The 15,591-nt window shown below is 52.5% G+C and overlaps 1 protein-coding gene across 1 annotated transcript in view; it reads left to right on the plus strand.

Annotated features, from left to right (window-relative positions):
- The window catches only part of LOC308051212 (putative RNA-binding protein 23), a 34,489-nt gene extending 21,127 nt beyond the window's left edge, over nt 1–13,362 (plus strand). Inside the window, exons 11-15 of the mRNA XM_080361565.1 lie at nt 634–699; nt 5,665–5,854; nt 9,595–9,720; nt 12,190–12,244; nt 13,269–13,362. Coding sequence (XP_080217691.1) covers nt 634–699; nt 5,665–5,854; nt 9,595–9,720; nt 12,190–12,244; nt 13,269–13,272 — 441 coding nt within the window. The 3' untranslated portion in view covers nt 13,273–13,362. The remainder of the gene's footprint in view (nt 1–633; nt 700–5,664; nt 5,855–9,594; nt 9,721–12,189; nt 12,245–13,268) is intronic.
- Nucleotides 13,363–15,591: the final 2,229 nt, after the last annotated feature.

Here is a 15,591-nt window from a genome sequence, read left to right on the forward strand (position 1 = left end):
ATTGGGGACCCCATTGGAGACATTGGGGACCCCATTGGGGTCACTTGGGGACACTTGGGGACCCATTGGGACCCATTGGGGACCCCATTGGGGTCACTTGAGGACATTGGGGACCCCATTGGGGTCACTTGGGGACATTGGGGACCCCATTGGGGACATTGGGGTCACTTGAGGACCTTGGGGACCCCATTGGGGTCACTTGGGGACATTGGGGACCCCATTGGAGACATTGGGGACCCCATTGGGGTCACTTGAGGACATTGGGGACCCCATTGGAGACATTGGGGACCCCATTGGGGTCACTTGGGGACATTGGGGGCCCCATTGGGAACCCATTGGGAACATTGGGGACATTGGGGACCCCATTGGAGACATTGGGGACCCCCCTGGGGACATTGGGGTCACTTGGGGACCCCATTGGGGACATTGGGGACCCCATTGGGAACCCATTGGGGACCCTTGAGGACCCATTGGGGACCCCTTGGGGACATTGGGGGGACATTGGGACCCATTGGGGACATTGGGGACCCCATGAGGATATTGGGGACCCCTTGGGGATATTGGGGACCCCTTGGGGACATTGGGGACCCCTTGGGGACATTGGGGGGTCATTGGTGTCCCCATTGTCCCCAGATCGACAGCATCGTGCTGATGCGCGACCCCGACACCGGCCAGTCCAAGGGCTACGGCTTCATCACCGTGAGTCATACTGGTTATACTGGTTATACTGGTTTATACTGGTTTATACTGGTTTGTACTGGTTATACTGGTTTATACTGGTTTATACTGGTTATACTGGGTTATACTGGGCTATATGGGTTATATGGGTTGTAGTGGTTTATATGGGTTTATATGGGTTATACTTGGTTATAGTGGGTTATATGGGGTTATACTGGGTTATAGGGCTTATACTGGTTATACTGGTTATACTGGGTTATACTGGTTATACTGGGTTATATGGGTTTATATTGGGTTATACTGGTTTATATGGGGTTATACTGGGTTATACTGGTTTATATGGGGTTATACTGATTATACTGGGTTATACTGGTTATACTGGGTTATATGGGTTTATATTGGGTTATACTGGGTTATATGGGTTTATACTGGTTATACTGGGTTATATGGGTTTATAGTGTTATACTGGGTTATACTGGTTATACTGGGTTATATTGGGTTATACTGGTTTATATGGGGTTATACTGGGTTATATGGGGTTATACTGGGTTATATGGGGTTATACTGGGTTATATTGGGTTATACTGGTTTATATGGGTTTATACTGGTTATACTGGGTTGTACTGGGTTATATGGGTTTATACTGGTTATACTGGGTTATATGGAGTTATATTGGTTTATATGGGGTTATACTGGTTATACTGGGTTATGTGAGTTATACTGGGTTATATGGGTTTATACTGGTTTTACTGGTTTATATGGGTTTATAGTGGTTTATATGGGTTTATACTGGTTTATATGGGTTTATACTGGTTATACTGGGTTATACTGGGTTATATGGGGTTATACTGGTTCATATGGGTTTATACTGGGTTATATGGGATTATACTGGTTTATATGGGTTTATACTGGTTATACTGGTGTATATGGGTTTATAGTGGTTATACTGGGTTATACTGGTTTAGATGGGTTTATACTGGGTCATACTGGTTTATATGGGTTTATAGGGGTTTATACTGGGTTATATGGGTTTATATTGGTTATACTGGTTATACTGGGTTATATGGGTTTATATTGGTTTATATGGGTTTATACTGGTTATACTGGTTATACTGGGTTATATGGGTTTATATTGGGTTATACTGGTTTATATGGGTTTATACTGGTTATACTGGTTTATATGGCTTTATAGTGTTATACTGGGTTATACTGATTATACTGGGTTATATTGGGTTATACTGGTTTATATGGGGTTATACTGATTATACTGGGTTATATTGGGTTATACTGGTTTATATGGGGTTATACTGGTTATACTGGGTTATGTGGGTTATACTGGGTTATATGGGGTTATACTGGTTATACTGGGTTATATTGGGTTATACTGGTTTATATGGGGTTATACTGGGTTATATGGGGTTATACTGGTTTATATGGGGTTATACTGGTTTATATGGGGTTATACTGGGTTATATTGGGTTATACTGGTTTATATGGGGTTATACTGGGTTATATTGGGTTATACTGGTTTATATGGGTTTATACTGGTTATACTGGGTTATATTGGGTTATACTGGTTTATATGGGGTTATACTGGGTTATATTGGGTTATACTGGTTTATATGGGGTTATACTGGTTATACTGGGTTATATGGAGTTTTATTGGTTTATATGGGGTTATACTGGTTATACTGGGTTATATTGGGTTATACTGGTTTATATGGGGTTATACTGGTTATACTGGGTTATATTGAGTTATACTGGTTTATATGGGTTTATACTGGTTATACTGGGTTATATTGGGTTATACTGGGTTATATGGGATTATACTGGGTTATATTGGGTTATACTGGTTTATATGGGGTTATACTGGTTATACTGGGTTATATTGGGTTATACTGGGTTATATGGGGTTATACTGGGTTATATGGGTTTATATTGGGTTATACTGGTTTATATGGGTTTATACTGGTTATACTGGTTTATATGGCTTTATAGTGTTATACTGGGTTATACTGATTATACTGGGTTATATTGGGTTATACTGGTTTATATGGGGTTATACTGGGTTATATTGGGTTATACTGGTTTATATGGGGTTATACTGGTTATACTGGGTTATATTGGGTTATACTGGTTTATATGGGGTTATACTGGTTATACTGGGTTATATTGGGTTATACTGGTTTATATGGGGTTATACTGGTTATACTGGGTTATGTGGGTTATACTGGGTTATATGGGTTTATACTGGTTATACTAGGTTATATGGGTTTATACTGGGTTATATGGGGTTATACTGGTTTATATGGGTTTATACTGGTTATACTGGGTTATACTGGGTTATATGGAGTTATATTGGTTTATACTGGGTTATATGGGGTTATACTGGTTATACTGGGTTATACTGGGTTATATGGGTTATACTGGTTTATATGGGTTTATACTGGTTATACTGGGTTATATGGGGTTATATGGGTTTATACTGGGTTATATGGGGTTATACTGGTTATTATGGGTTTATATTGGTTATACTGGGTTGTACTGGTTTATATGGGTTTATACTGGTTTGTATGGGTTTATATTGGTTTATATGGGTTTATACTGGTTATATTGGGTTATACTGATTTATATGGGTTTATATTGGTTATACTGGATTATACAGGTTTATATGGGTTATACTGGGTTATACTGGTTCATATGGGTTTATATTGGGTTATATGGGGTTATACTGGTTTATATGGGTTTATACTGTTATAGTGGGTTATACTGGTTTATATGGGTTTATACTGGTTGTACTGGGTTATACCGGTTTATATGGGTTTATACTGGTTATACTGGGTTATATGGGGTTATACTGGTTTATATGGGTTTATACTGGGTTATATGGCGTTGTACTGGGTTATACTGGCTTATATGGGTTATACTGGTTTATATGGGGTTATGCTGGTTATACTGGGTTATACTGGTATTGGTCCGTATTGGTCCCTAGTGGTCCCTAGTGCTCCCTACTGCCCTCTAGTGCTCCCTAGTGCCCTATATCGATCCATACTGGTCCATACTGGTTTATACTGGTCTATACTGGTATTGCTCCAAACTGGTCCCTAGTGGTCTCTAGTGATCCCTAGTGGTCCCTACTGGTCTCTAGAGGTCCATACTGGTCCATACTGGTTTATACTGGTATCGCTCCGAACTGGTCCCTAGTGCTCCAAACTGGTCCCTAGTGGTCCCTACTGGTTCCTAGTGCCCTGTATCACCCATACTGGTCCATACTGGTCCATACTGGTCCATACTGGTCCATACTGGTTTATACTGGTTTATACTGGTATTGGTCCCTAGTGGTCTCTAGTGGTCCCTACCGGCCTCTAGTGGCCCATAGAGGTCCATACTGGTCCATACTGGTCCATACTGGTTTATACTGGTATTGGTCCCTAGTGGTCCATAGTGGCCTCTAGTGGTCTGTAGTGGCCCATAGAGGTCCATAGAGGCCCATACTGGTCCATACTGGTCCATACTGGTATCGCTCCAAACTGGTCCCTAGTGGTCCATAGTGATCTCTAGTGGTCTGTAGTGGTCCGTAGAGGTCCATACTGGTCCATACTGGTCCATACTGGTCTATACTGGTTTATACTGGTATCGCTCCAAACTGCTCCCTAGTGGTCTCTAGTGGTCCCTACTGACCTCTAGTGGCCCATAGAGGTCCATACTGGTCCATACTGGTCCATACTGGTTTATACTGGTCCATACTGGTATTGGTCCCTAGTGGTCCGTAGTGGTCTCTAGTGGTCTGTAGTGGCCCATAGAGGTCCATAGAGGCCCATACTGGTCCATACTGGTCCATACTGGTATCGCTCCAAACTGGTCCCTAGTGGTCCATAGTGATCTCTAGTGGTCTGTAGTGGTCCGTAGAGGTCCATACTGGTCCATACTGGTCCATACTGGTCTATACTGGTTTATACTGGTATCGCTCCAAACTGCTCCCTAGTGGTCTCTAGTGGTCCCTACTGACCTCTAGTGGCCCATAGAGGTCCATACTGGTCCATACTGGTCCATACTGGTTTATACTGGTCCATACTGGTATTGGTCCCTAGTGGTCCGTAGTGGTCTCTAGTGGTCTGTAGTGGCCCATAGAGGTCCATACTGGTCCATACTGGTCCATACTGGTCCATACTGGTCCATACTGGTTTATACTGGTATTGGTCCCTAGTGGTCTCTAGTGGTCCCTAGTGGTCCCTACTGGTCTCTAGTGGCCCATAGAGGTCCATACTGGTCCATACTGGTCCATACTGGTTTATACTGGTCCATACTGGTATTGGTCCCTAGTGGTCCGTAGTGGTCTCTAGTGGTCTGTAGTGGCCCATAGAGGTCCATAGAGGCCCATACTGGTCCATACTGGTCCATACTGGTCCATACTGGTTTATACTGGTATTGGTCCCTAGTGGTCTCTAGTGGTCCCTAGTGGTCCCTACCGGCCTCTAGTGGCCCATAGAGGTCCATACTGGTCCATACTGGTCCATACTGGTTTATACTGGTCCATACTGGTATTGGTCCCTAGTGGTCCGTAGTGGTCTCTAGTGGTCTGTAGTGGCCCATAGAGGTCCATAGAGGCCCATACTGGTCCATACTGGTCCATACTGGTCTATACTGGTTTATACTGGTATCGCTCCAAACTGCTCCCTAGTGGTCTCTAGTGGTCCCTACTGGCCTCTAGTGGCCCATAGAGGTCCATACTGGTCCATACTGGTCCATACTGGTCTATACTGGTTTATACTGGTATCGCTCCAAACTGCTCCCTAATGGTCTCTACTGGTCCCTACTGGCCTCTAGTGGCCCATAGAGGTCCATAAAGGCCCATACTGGTCCATACTGGTCCATACTGGTCCATACTGGTCCATACTGGTATCACTCCAAACTGGTCCCTAGTGACCCATACCACCCTATACCACCCCATACTGGTCCATACTGGTCTATACTGGTCTATTCCAGTTCTCGGAGGCGGAGTGCGCGCGCCGGGCGCTGGAGCAGCTCCACGGCTTCGAGCTGGCCGGCCGCCCCATGCGTGTGGGGCAGCTGAGCGAGCGCCCCGATGGCTCCAGCGACGTCACCTTCCCCGAGGGCCCCGGCGAGGACCCCGAGCTGCCCGCGCCGCGCCTGCAGCTCGCCAAGCTGGCCGAGGGTGAGACATGGGGGGCAATGGGGGCGATGGGGGTCAATGGGGCAATGGGGGCGATGGGGGTAATGGGGGTGATGGGGGTAATGGGGACAATGGGTCAATGGGGGTCAATGGGTCAATGGGGGTCAATGGGGTCAATGGGGCAATGGGGGCGATGGGGGTGATGGGGGTAATGGGGGTGATGGGGGTAATGGGGACAATGGGTCAATGGGGGTCAATGGGTCAATGGGGGTCAATGGGGTCAATGGGAGTCAATGGGGATCAATTGGAATCAATGGAAGTCAATGGGAGTCAGTGGGAGTCAATGGGGGTCAATGGGGTCAATGGAAGTCAATAGGATCCAATTGGGATCAATGGGAGTCAATGGGGGTCAATGGGGTCAATGGGTCAATGGGGGTGATGGGGGTGATGGGGGTGATGGGGGTAATGGGGACAATGGGGTCAATGGGTCAATGGGGGTCAATGGGGGTCAATGGGGTCAATGGGGATCAATGGAAGTCAATGGGGGTCAATGGGGTCAATGGGAATCAATGGGAATCAATGGGAGTCAATGGGGGTCAATGGGGTCAATGGAAGTCAACAGGATCCAATTGGAATCAATGGGAGTCAATGGGGGTCAGTAGGAATCAATGGGGTCAATGGGGTCAATGGGGGTGAATAGGAATCAATTGGAATCAATGGGAGTCAATGGGGGTCAATGGGGTCAATGGGTCAATGGGGGCGATGGGGGTGATGGGGGTAATGGGGGTAATGGGGACAATGGGGTCAATGGGTCAGTGGGGGTCAATGGGGGTCAATGGGGTCAATGGGGATCAATGGAAGTCAATGGGGGTCAATGGGGTCAATGGGAATCAATGGAAGTCAATGGGGGTCAATGGGAATCAATTGGAATCAGTGGGGATCAATGGAAGTCAATGGGGGTCAATGGGGTCAATGGGAATCAATGGGAATCAATGGGGGTCAATGAGAGTCAATGGGAATCAATGGGGGTCAATGGGGGTCAATGGGGTCAATGGGGTCAATGGGAATCAATGGGGGTCAATGGGGGTCAATGGGCATCAATTGGAATCAATGGGAGTCAATGAGAGTCAATAGGAATCAATGGGAGTCAATTGGGTCAATGGGGTCAATGGGATCAATGGGGGCAATGGGGGTCAATGGGGGCAATGGGGGTCAATGGGGGTCACTGGGACCCATAGATACCCATAGAGATCAATAGAAGTCAATGGGGGTCAATGGGGTCAATGGGAATCAATGGGGGCAATGGGGTCAATGGGTCAATGGAGACAATGGGGGTCAATGGGGGCAATGGGGTCAATGGGTCAATGGGGGTCAATGGGGTCAATGGGGGTCAATGAGGATCAATTGGAATCAATGGGAGTCAATGAGAGTCAATAGGAATCAATGGGAGTCAATTGGGTCAATGGGAATCAATGGGGGTCAGTGGGGTCAATGGGGTCAATGGGGCAATGGGGGTCAATGAGAGTCAATAGGAGTCAATGGGGGTCAATGGGGATCAATGGGGGTCTATGGGTATCAATGGGGACAATGGGGTCAATGGGGATCAATGGGGGTCAATGGGAATCAATAGGAATCAATGGGAGTCAATGAGGTCAGTGGGGCCAATGGGTCAATGGGGTCAATGGGGTCAATGGGTCAATGGGGTCAATGGGGTCAATGGGTCAATGGGGTCAATGGGCTCAATGTGGTTCAATAGGTCAATGAGGTCAATGGGGTCAATGGGGGTCACTGGGACCCATAGACACCCATAGAGATCAATAGAAGTCAATGGGGGTCAATGGGGTCAATGGGAATCAATGGGTCAATGGGTCAATGGGGACAATGGGGGTCAATGGGGGGTCTATGGGGGGCTATGGGGGTGGTTATGGGGGGTCTATGGGGGTCTATGGGGTTGGTTATGGGGGGCTATGGGGCATCTATGGGGGGAGTTATGAGGGGCTATGGGGGGGTTATGAGGGGCTATGGGGGTGTCTATGGGAGGTCTATGGGGGTGGTTATGGGTCTGCCCCCTAAGTTGTGGGTCCCGGGGGTGGTTATGGGTCTCTGCCCCATAAGTTGTGGGTCTGCCCCATAAGTTGTGGGTCCGCCCCCTAAGCTGTGGGTCCCAGGGGTGGTTATGGGTCTGCCCCATAACTTGTGGGTCTGTGCCCCATAACTTGTGGGTCCTGGGAGTGGTTATGGGTCTGCCCCATAAGTTGTGGGTCTGCTCCCTAAGCTGTGGGTCCTGGGGGTGGTTATGGGTCTGTGCCCCATAAGTTGTGGGTCCGCCCCCTAAGTTGAGGGTCATGATGTTGGTTATGGGTCTGTCCCCCATAACTTATGGGTCTGCCCCATAACTTGTGGGCCTGCCCCATAACTTGTGGGTCCGCCCCCCAACTTGTGGGTCCTGGGGCTGGTTATGGGTGTGTACCCCATAACTTGTGGGTCTGTGCCCCATAACCTGTGGGTCCTGGGGCTGGTTATGGGTCTCTGCCCCATAAGTTGTGGGTCCGTCCCCTAAGTTGTGGGTCCTGGGGGTGGTTATGGGTCTGTGCCCCATAAGTTGTGGGTCCTGGAGGTGGTTATGGGTCTCTGCCCCGTAAGTTGTGGATCTGCCCCATAACTTGTGGGTCTGCCCCATAACTTGTGGGTCCGCCCTCTAAGCTGTGGGTCCTGGAGGTTGGTTATGGGTCTGTGCCCTATAAGTTGTGGGTTTGCCCCCTAAGCTGTGGGTCCTGGGGGTGGTTATGGGTTTGCACCATAAGTTGTGGGTCTGCCCCATAACTTGTGGGTCCACCCCCTAAGTTGTGGGTCCCAGGGGTGGTTATGGGTCTGTGCCCCATAAGTTGTGGGTCCTGGGGGTGGTTATGGGTCTGTGCCCCCTAAGTTGTGGGTCTGCCCCATAACTTGTGGGTCCACCCCCTAAGTTGTGGGTCCCAGGGGTAGTTATGGGTCTGTGCCCCATAAGTTGTGGGTCCTGGGGGTGGTTATGGGTCTGTGCCCCCTAAGTTGTGGGTCTGCCCCATAACTTGTGGGTCCACCCCCTAAGTTGTGGGTCCCAGGGGTGGTTATGGGTCTGTGCCCCATAAGTTGTGGGTCCTGGGGGTGGTTATGGGTCTGTGCCCCCTAAGTTGTGGGTCTGCCCCATAACTTGTGGGTCCGCCCTCTAAGCTGTGGGTCTTGGGGCTGGTTATGGGTCTGTCCCCCCTAACTTATGGGTCTGCCCCGTAACTTGTGGGTCCACACTCTAAGCTGTGGGTCCCAGGGGTGGTTATGGGTCTGTGCCCCATAACTTGTGGGGTCTGTGCCCATAACTCATGGATCCTGGGGACGGTTATGGGTCTGCCCCCATAACTTGTGGGTCCGCCCCCTAAGCTGTGGGTCCTGGGGGTGGTTATGGGTCTGTGCCCCATAAGTTGTGGGTCCGCCCCCTAAGTTGAGGGTCATGATGTTGGTTATGGGTCTGTCCCCCATAACTTATGGGTCTGCCCCATAACTTGTGGGTCCGCCCCCCAACTTGTGGGTCCTGGGGCTGGTTATGGGTCTGTACCCCATAACTTGTGGGTCTGTGCCCCATAACCTGTGGGTCCTGGGGCTGGTTATGGGTCTCTGCCCCATAAGTTGTGGGTCCGCCCCTAAGTTGTAGGTCCCGGGGGTGGTTATGGGTCTGTGCCCCCTAAGCTGTGGGTCCTGGGGGGTGGTTATGGGTCTCTGCCCCATAACTTGTGGGTCTGCCCCATAAGTTGTGGGTCCGCCCCCTAAGTTGTGGGTCGCCCGCAGGCTCGGGGCTGCAGTTGCCCCCCCGGCCGCTCTGCAGCTCAATGGGGCGGCGCTGCACTTGTGGGGGCTGAGCCCCGCGGCGCTCACGGGTACGTGTGGGGCGCTATGGGGCACTATGGGCTGGGGGTGCTATAGGGTGCTATGGGGCTGGGGGTGGAGGGGGGTGCTATGGGGCATTATGGGGGGTGCTATGGGGTGCTATGGGGCTGGGGGGCTATGGGGTGCTATGGGGTGCTATGGGGCTGGGGGTCCTATGGGGTGCTATGGGGTGGGGGGGGCGCTATGGGGCGCTATGGGGTGCTATGGGGCTGGGGGTGCTATGGGGTGCTATGGGGTGCTATGGGGCTGGGGCGCTATGGGGTGCTATGGGATGGGGGGGGGCGCTATGGGGCTGGGGGTGGGGGGGTGCTATGGGGTATTATAGGGGGCGCTATGGGGCGCTATGGGGCTGGGGTGCTATGGGGCGCTATGGGGCTGGGGGGCTATGGGGTGGGGGGCGCTATGGGGCTGGGGATGGGGGGGTGCTATGGGGTATTATAGGGGGCGCTATGGGGCGCTATGGGGCTGGGGGGCTATGGGTGCTATGGGGTGCTATGGGGCATTATGGGGGGCGCTATGGGGCGCTATGGGGCTGGGGGTGCTATGGGGCGCTATGGGGTGGGGGGGGCGCTATGGGTCTGGGGGTGGGGGGGTGCTATGGGGTATTATAGGGGCGCTATGGGGCTGGGGGGCTATGGGGTGCTATGGGGTGGGGGGGGAGCGCTATGGGGCTGGGGGTGGGGGGGGTGCTATGGGGTATTATAGGGGCGCTATGGGCGCTATGGGGCTGGGGGGCTATGGGGTGCTATGGGGTGCTATGGGGCATTATGGGGGGCGCTATGGGGCGCTATGGGGCTGGGGGTGGGGGGGTGCTATGGGACATTATGGGGGGCGCTATGGGGCGCTATGGGGCTGGGGGGGCTATGGGGTGCTATGGGGTGCTATGGGGCATTATGGGGTGCTATGGGGCTGGGGTATGGGGTGGGGGGGCGCTATGGGTCTGAGGATGGGGGGGTGCTATGGGGCATTATAGGGGGCGCTATGGGGCGCTATGGGGCTGGGGGTGGGGGGGACGCTATGGGGTGCTATGGGGCGCTATGGGGTGGAGGGGGCGCTATGGGGCTGGGGGTGGGGGGGTGCTATGGGGCATTATGGGGGGCGCTATGGGGCGCTATGGGGCTGGGGGGCTATGGGGTGGGGGGGCGCTATGGGTCTGGGGATGGGGGGGTGCTATGGGGTGGAGGGGGCGCTATGGGGCTGGGGTGGGGGGGGGCGCTATGGGGCGCTATGGGGCTGGGGGGGGGAGCTATGGGGCTGGGGACTCAATTTTGGGTCATTTTGGGTCAATTTTGGGTGATTTGGAGTCAATTTGGGTCAAATTTGGTCAATTTTGGGTCAATTTGGGTCAATTTGGTTCAATTTTGGGTCATTTTGGGTCAATTTTGGGCCAATTTGATTCAATTTGGGGTCAATTTTGGTCCAATTTTGGTTCAATTTTGGCGTCAATTTTGATCAATTTTGGGCCAATTTTGTTCATTTTGGGTCAATTTTGTGTCAATTTTTGCCTCAATTTTGGGTCATTTTAAGTCAATTTTGTGTCAATTTGAGTCAATTTTGGTTCAATTTTGCTCAATTTTGAGTCAATTTTGCTCAATTTTGGGTCATTTTGGTTCAATTTTCTGTCAATTTTGGGCCAATTTGCCTCAATTTTGGGTCATTTGGGTCAATTTTGAGTCAATTTGGTTCAATTTTGGGTCAATTTGCTTCAATTTTGGGCCAATTTGGTTCAATTTTGGGTCAATTTGCCTCAATTTTGGGTCATTTTGGGTCAATTTTGGTCCAATTTGGTTCAATTTTGGGTCATTTTGTGTCAATTTGATTCAATTTTGTGTCAATTTGGTTCAATTTTGAGTCAATTTGGTTCAATTTTGGTCCAATTTGCCTCAATTTTGGGTCATTTTGGGTCATTTTGGTTCAATTTTGGGTCAAATTTGGTCAATTTTGAGTCAATTTGCTTCAATTTGGGTCATTTTACCTCAATTTTGTGTCAATTTGGTTCAATTTTGGGTCATTTTGGGTCAAGTTTGGGTCAATTTGGTTCAATTTTGGTCCAATTTGCCTCAATTTTGGGTCATTTTGGGTCATTTTGGGTCAATTTTGGGTCAATTTTGGTTCAATTTTGCTCAATTTTGACGTCAATTTTGATCAATTTGGGTCAATTTGAGTCAATTTTGGTCCAATTTGCTTCAATTTTGGGTCAATTTGAGTCAATTTTGGGTCAATTTGAGTCAATTTTGGGTCAATTTGGTTCAATTTTGGGTCATTTTGTGTCAATTTTGCTCCAACTTGCTCCAACTTCTCCTCAATTTCCTCAATTTTGACTCAATTTCCCTCAATTTTGGGTCATTTTAAGTCACTTTGGGTCAATTTTGGTCAATTTGGGGGTCGCTCTGTCTGAATTTCGCATCATTTTGGGCTCATTTCGCCTCATTTTGGGTCATTTTGGGCCGTTTCCGCAGCTCTGAACCTGTCGCAGTGCCTGACCCTGCAGGGGCTCTTCACCCCCCCCAGCATGTGAGGGGGCGGGGCCTGGGGGGGTGGGCGTGGCCTATGGGGGGGCGTGGCCTCGAGTGGGCGGGGCTGGGGTGGCCTAATAGGGGATAATGGGGAGTAATAGGGGATAATGGGGGGTAATAGGGGGTAATAGGGGTAATGGGGGGGGGTAAAGGGGGCGGGGCTTGGGAGGGGTGGGAGGGGCTTGGGGTGGGAGGGGCCTCTGGGGGGCGTGGCCTCGAGTGGGCGGGGCTTGGGTGGCCTAATAGGGGGTAATAGGGGGTAATGGGGGGTAATAGGGGGTAATGGGGGGGGTAAAGGGGGCGGGGCTTGGGGTGGGGTGGGCGGGGCTTGGGGTGGGAGGGGCCTATGGGGGCGTGGCCTCGAGTGGGCGGGGCTTGGGTGGCCTAATAGGGGATAATGGGGAGTAATAGGGGATAATGGGGGGTAATAGGGGGTAATGGGGGGGGTAAAGGGGGCGGGGCCTGGGGGGGTGGGCGTGGCCTATGGGGGGCGTGGCCTCGAGTGGGCGGGGCTGGGGTGGCCTAATAGGGGATAATGGGGGGTAATAGGGGGTTAATGGGGGGGGGTAAAGGGGCGGGGCTTGGGATGGGCGGGGCCTCTGGGGGCGTGGCCTCGAGTGGGCGGGGCTTGGGTGGCCTAATAGGGGATAATAGGGGGGTAATAGGGGGTAATGGGGGGGGGTAAAGGGGGCGGGGCTTGGGATGGGCGGGGCCTCTGGGGGCGTGGCCTCGAGTGGGCGGGGCTGGGGTGGCCTAATAGGGGGTAATAGGGGGTAATGGGGGGGGGTAAAGGGGGCGGGGCTTGGGGTGGGAGGGGCCTATGGGGGCGTGGCCTCGGGTGGGCGGGGCTTGTGTGGCCTAATAGGGGGTAATGGGGGGTAATAGGGGGTAATGGGGGGGGGGGGGGGGGTAAAGGGGGCGTGGCCTAAAGGGGGCGGGCTTAAGGGGGGTCCCTATAGGCTTAAAGGGGGCGTGGCCTAAAGTGGGCGTGGCTTAACCCCCCCCCCCCTTTGTCTCCCTAGGTAATGAGGCCCCACCCCCCCCCCCCCACTTCCCCCCCCCCCGAGGCTCCGCCCCCTTTACCCTCCCCCCCCCACCCACCCAATGGGAGGGGCCAAGGGGAGGGGGCGTGGCCTGTGAGTGGCCACGCCCCCTCCCCCCTCCCCCCCCCCATTTCCGGAGGGGGAGGGGGGGAGGGGGGGGGGATTTTTTTGGGGGGAGTTTTAGTTGTTTTGGGTCTTTTTTTGGGGGTTTTTTTTGGGTTTTTGTCTCGGTCCTGGAAATAATAAAAAAAATAAAGGAAAAGGTTAAAAGGGGTTAAATTAATGGGGGGGGAGGGGAGGGACCCAGGAGTGCCCCAAGGGACCCAGGAGTGCCCCATAGATCCCTATAGTTGACACAAAGGGACCCAGGAGTGCCCCAAGGACCCAGGAGTGCCCCATTGAGCCCCATTGTTAATGCCAAGGGACCCAGGAGTGCCCCAAAGGGACCCAGGAGTGCCCCAAAGGGACCCAAGTAGGGGACCCAGGAGTTCGGGGGGGACCCAGGAGTGCCCCATAGAGCCCTATAGTTGACATTTAGGGACCCAGGAGTGCCCCAGGAGTGCCCCATAGATACATGGCATTGATGCTTAGGGACCCAGGAGTGCCCCAAAAGGACCCAGGAGTGCCCCATAGATCCCCATTGTTAATGCACAGGGACCCAGGAGTGCCCCAAAGGGACCCAAGTAGGGGACCCAGGAGTTCGGGGGGGACCCAGGAGTGCCCCATAGAGCCCTATAGTTGCCACTTAGGGACCCAGAGTGCCCCATTGAGCCCCATTGTTAATGATTAGGGACCCAGGAGTGCCCCAGAGGGACCCAGGAGTGCCCCATAGAGCCCCATTGTTAATGCCAAGGGACCCAGGAGTGCCCCAAGGGACCCAGGAGTGCCCCAAATAGGGACCCAGGAGTGCCCCAATGGGCTTAATAGTGCATGAAGGGACCCAGGAGTGCCCCAAATGGGACCCAGGAGCTGCCCCATAGAGCCCTATAGTTGACATTTAGGGACCCAGGAGTGCCCCAAAGGGACCCAGGAGTGCCCCATTGATCCCCATTGTTAACGCTTAGGGACCCAGGAGTGCCCCATTGAGCCCCATTGTTAATGCCAAGGGACCCAGGAGTGCCCCAAGGGACCCAGGAGTGCCCCATAGATCCCCATTGTTAATGATTAGGGACCCAGGAGTGCCCCAAAGGGGACCCAGGAGTGCCCCAGAGGGACCCAGGAGTGCCCATAGAGCCCCATTGTTAATGCCAAGGGACCCAGGAGTGCCCCCAAGGGACCCCCAAAGATACACTAGAGGGACCCAGGAGTGCCCCAGAGGGACCCAGGAGTGCCCCATTGAGCCCCATTGTTAATGCCAAGGGACCCAGGAGTGCCCCAAAGGGACCCAGGAGTGCCCCAGAGGGACCCAGGAGTGCCCCATAGAGCCCCATTGTTAATGCCAAGGGACCCAGGAGTGCCCCAAGGGACCCCAAAGATACACTAGAGGGACCCAGGAGTGCCCAAAAGGGACCCAAGAGTGCCCCATTGATCCCCATTGTTAATGCCAAGGGACCCAGGAGTGCCCCAAAGGGACCCAGGAGTGCCCCAATGGACCCCAAATAGGGGACCCAGGAGTTCAAGAGGGACCCAGGAGTGCCCCATTGAGCCCATTGTTAATGCCAAGGGACCCAGGAGTGCCCCAAAGGGACCCAGGAGTGCCCTATAGATCCCTATAGTTGCCACTTAGGGACCCAGGAGTGCCCCAAGGGACCCAGGAGTGCCCCAAATAGGGACCCAGGAGTGCCCCAATGGGCTTAATAGTGCATGAAGGGACCCAGGAGTGCCCCAAATGGGACCCAGGAGTGCCCCATAGAGCCCTATAGTTGACATTTAGGGACCCAGGAGTGCCCCATAGAGCCCCATTGTTAATGCTTAGGGACCCAGGAGTGCCCCATAGATCCCCATTGTTAATGCACAGGGACCCAGGAGTGCCCCAAAGGGACCCAGGTAGTGCCCCAAATAGGGACCCAGGAGTGCCCCAATGGGTTTAATAGTGCATGAAGGGACCCAGGAGTGCCCCATAGAGCCCTATAGTTGACATTTAGGGACCCAGGAGTGCCCCATAGAGCCCCATTGTTAATGCCAAGGGACCCAGGAGTGCCCCAGAAGGACCCAGGAGTGCCCCAGAGGGACCCAGGAGTGCCCCATTGATCCCCATTGTTAATGCACAGGGACCCAGGAGTGCCCCAAAAGGACCCAGGAGTGCCCCAAAAGGGACCCAGGAATGCCCCAAAGGGACCCAGGAGTGCCCCATAGATCCCAT

This window comes from Nesoenas mayeri, assembly GCF_963082525.1.
Source record: "Nesoenas mayeri genome assembly, chromosome: 34".
NCBI classification, from domain to species: Eukaryota; Metazoa; Chordata; class Aves; order Columbiformes; family Columbidae; genus Nesoenas; species Nesoenas mayeri.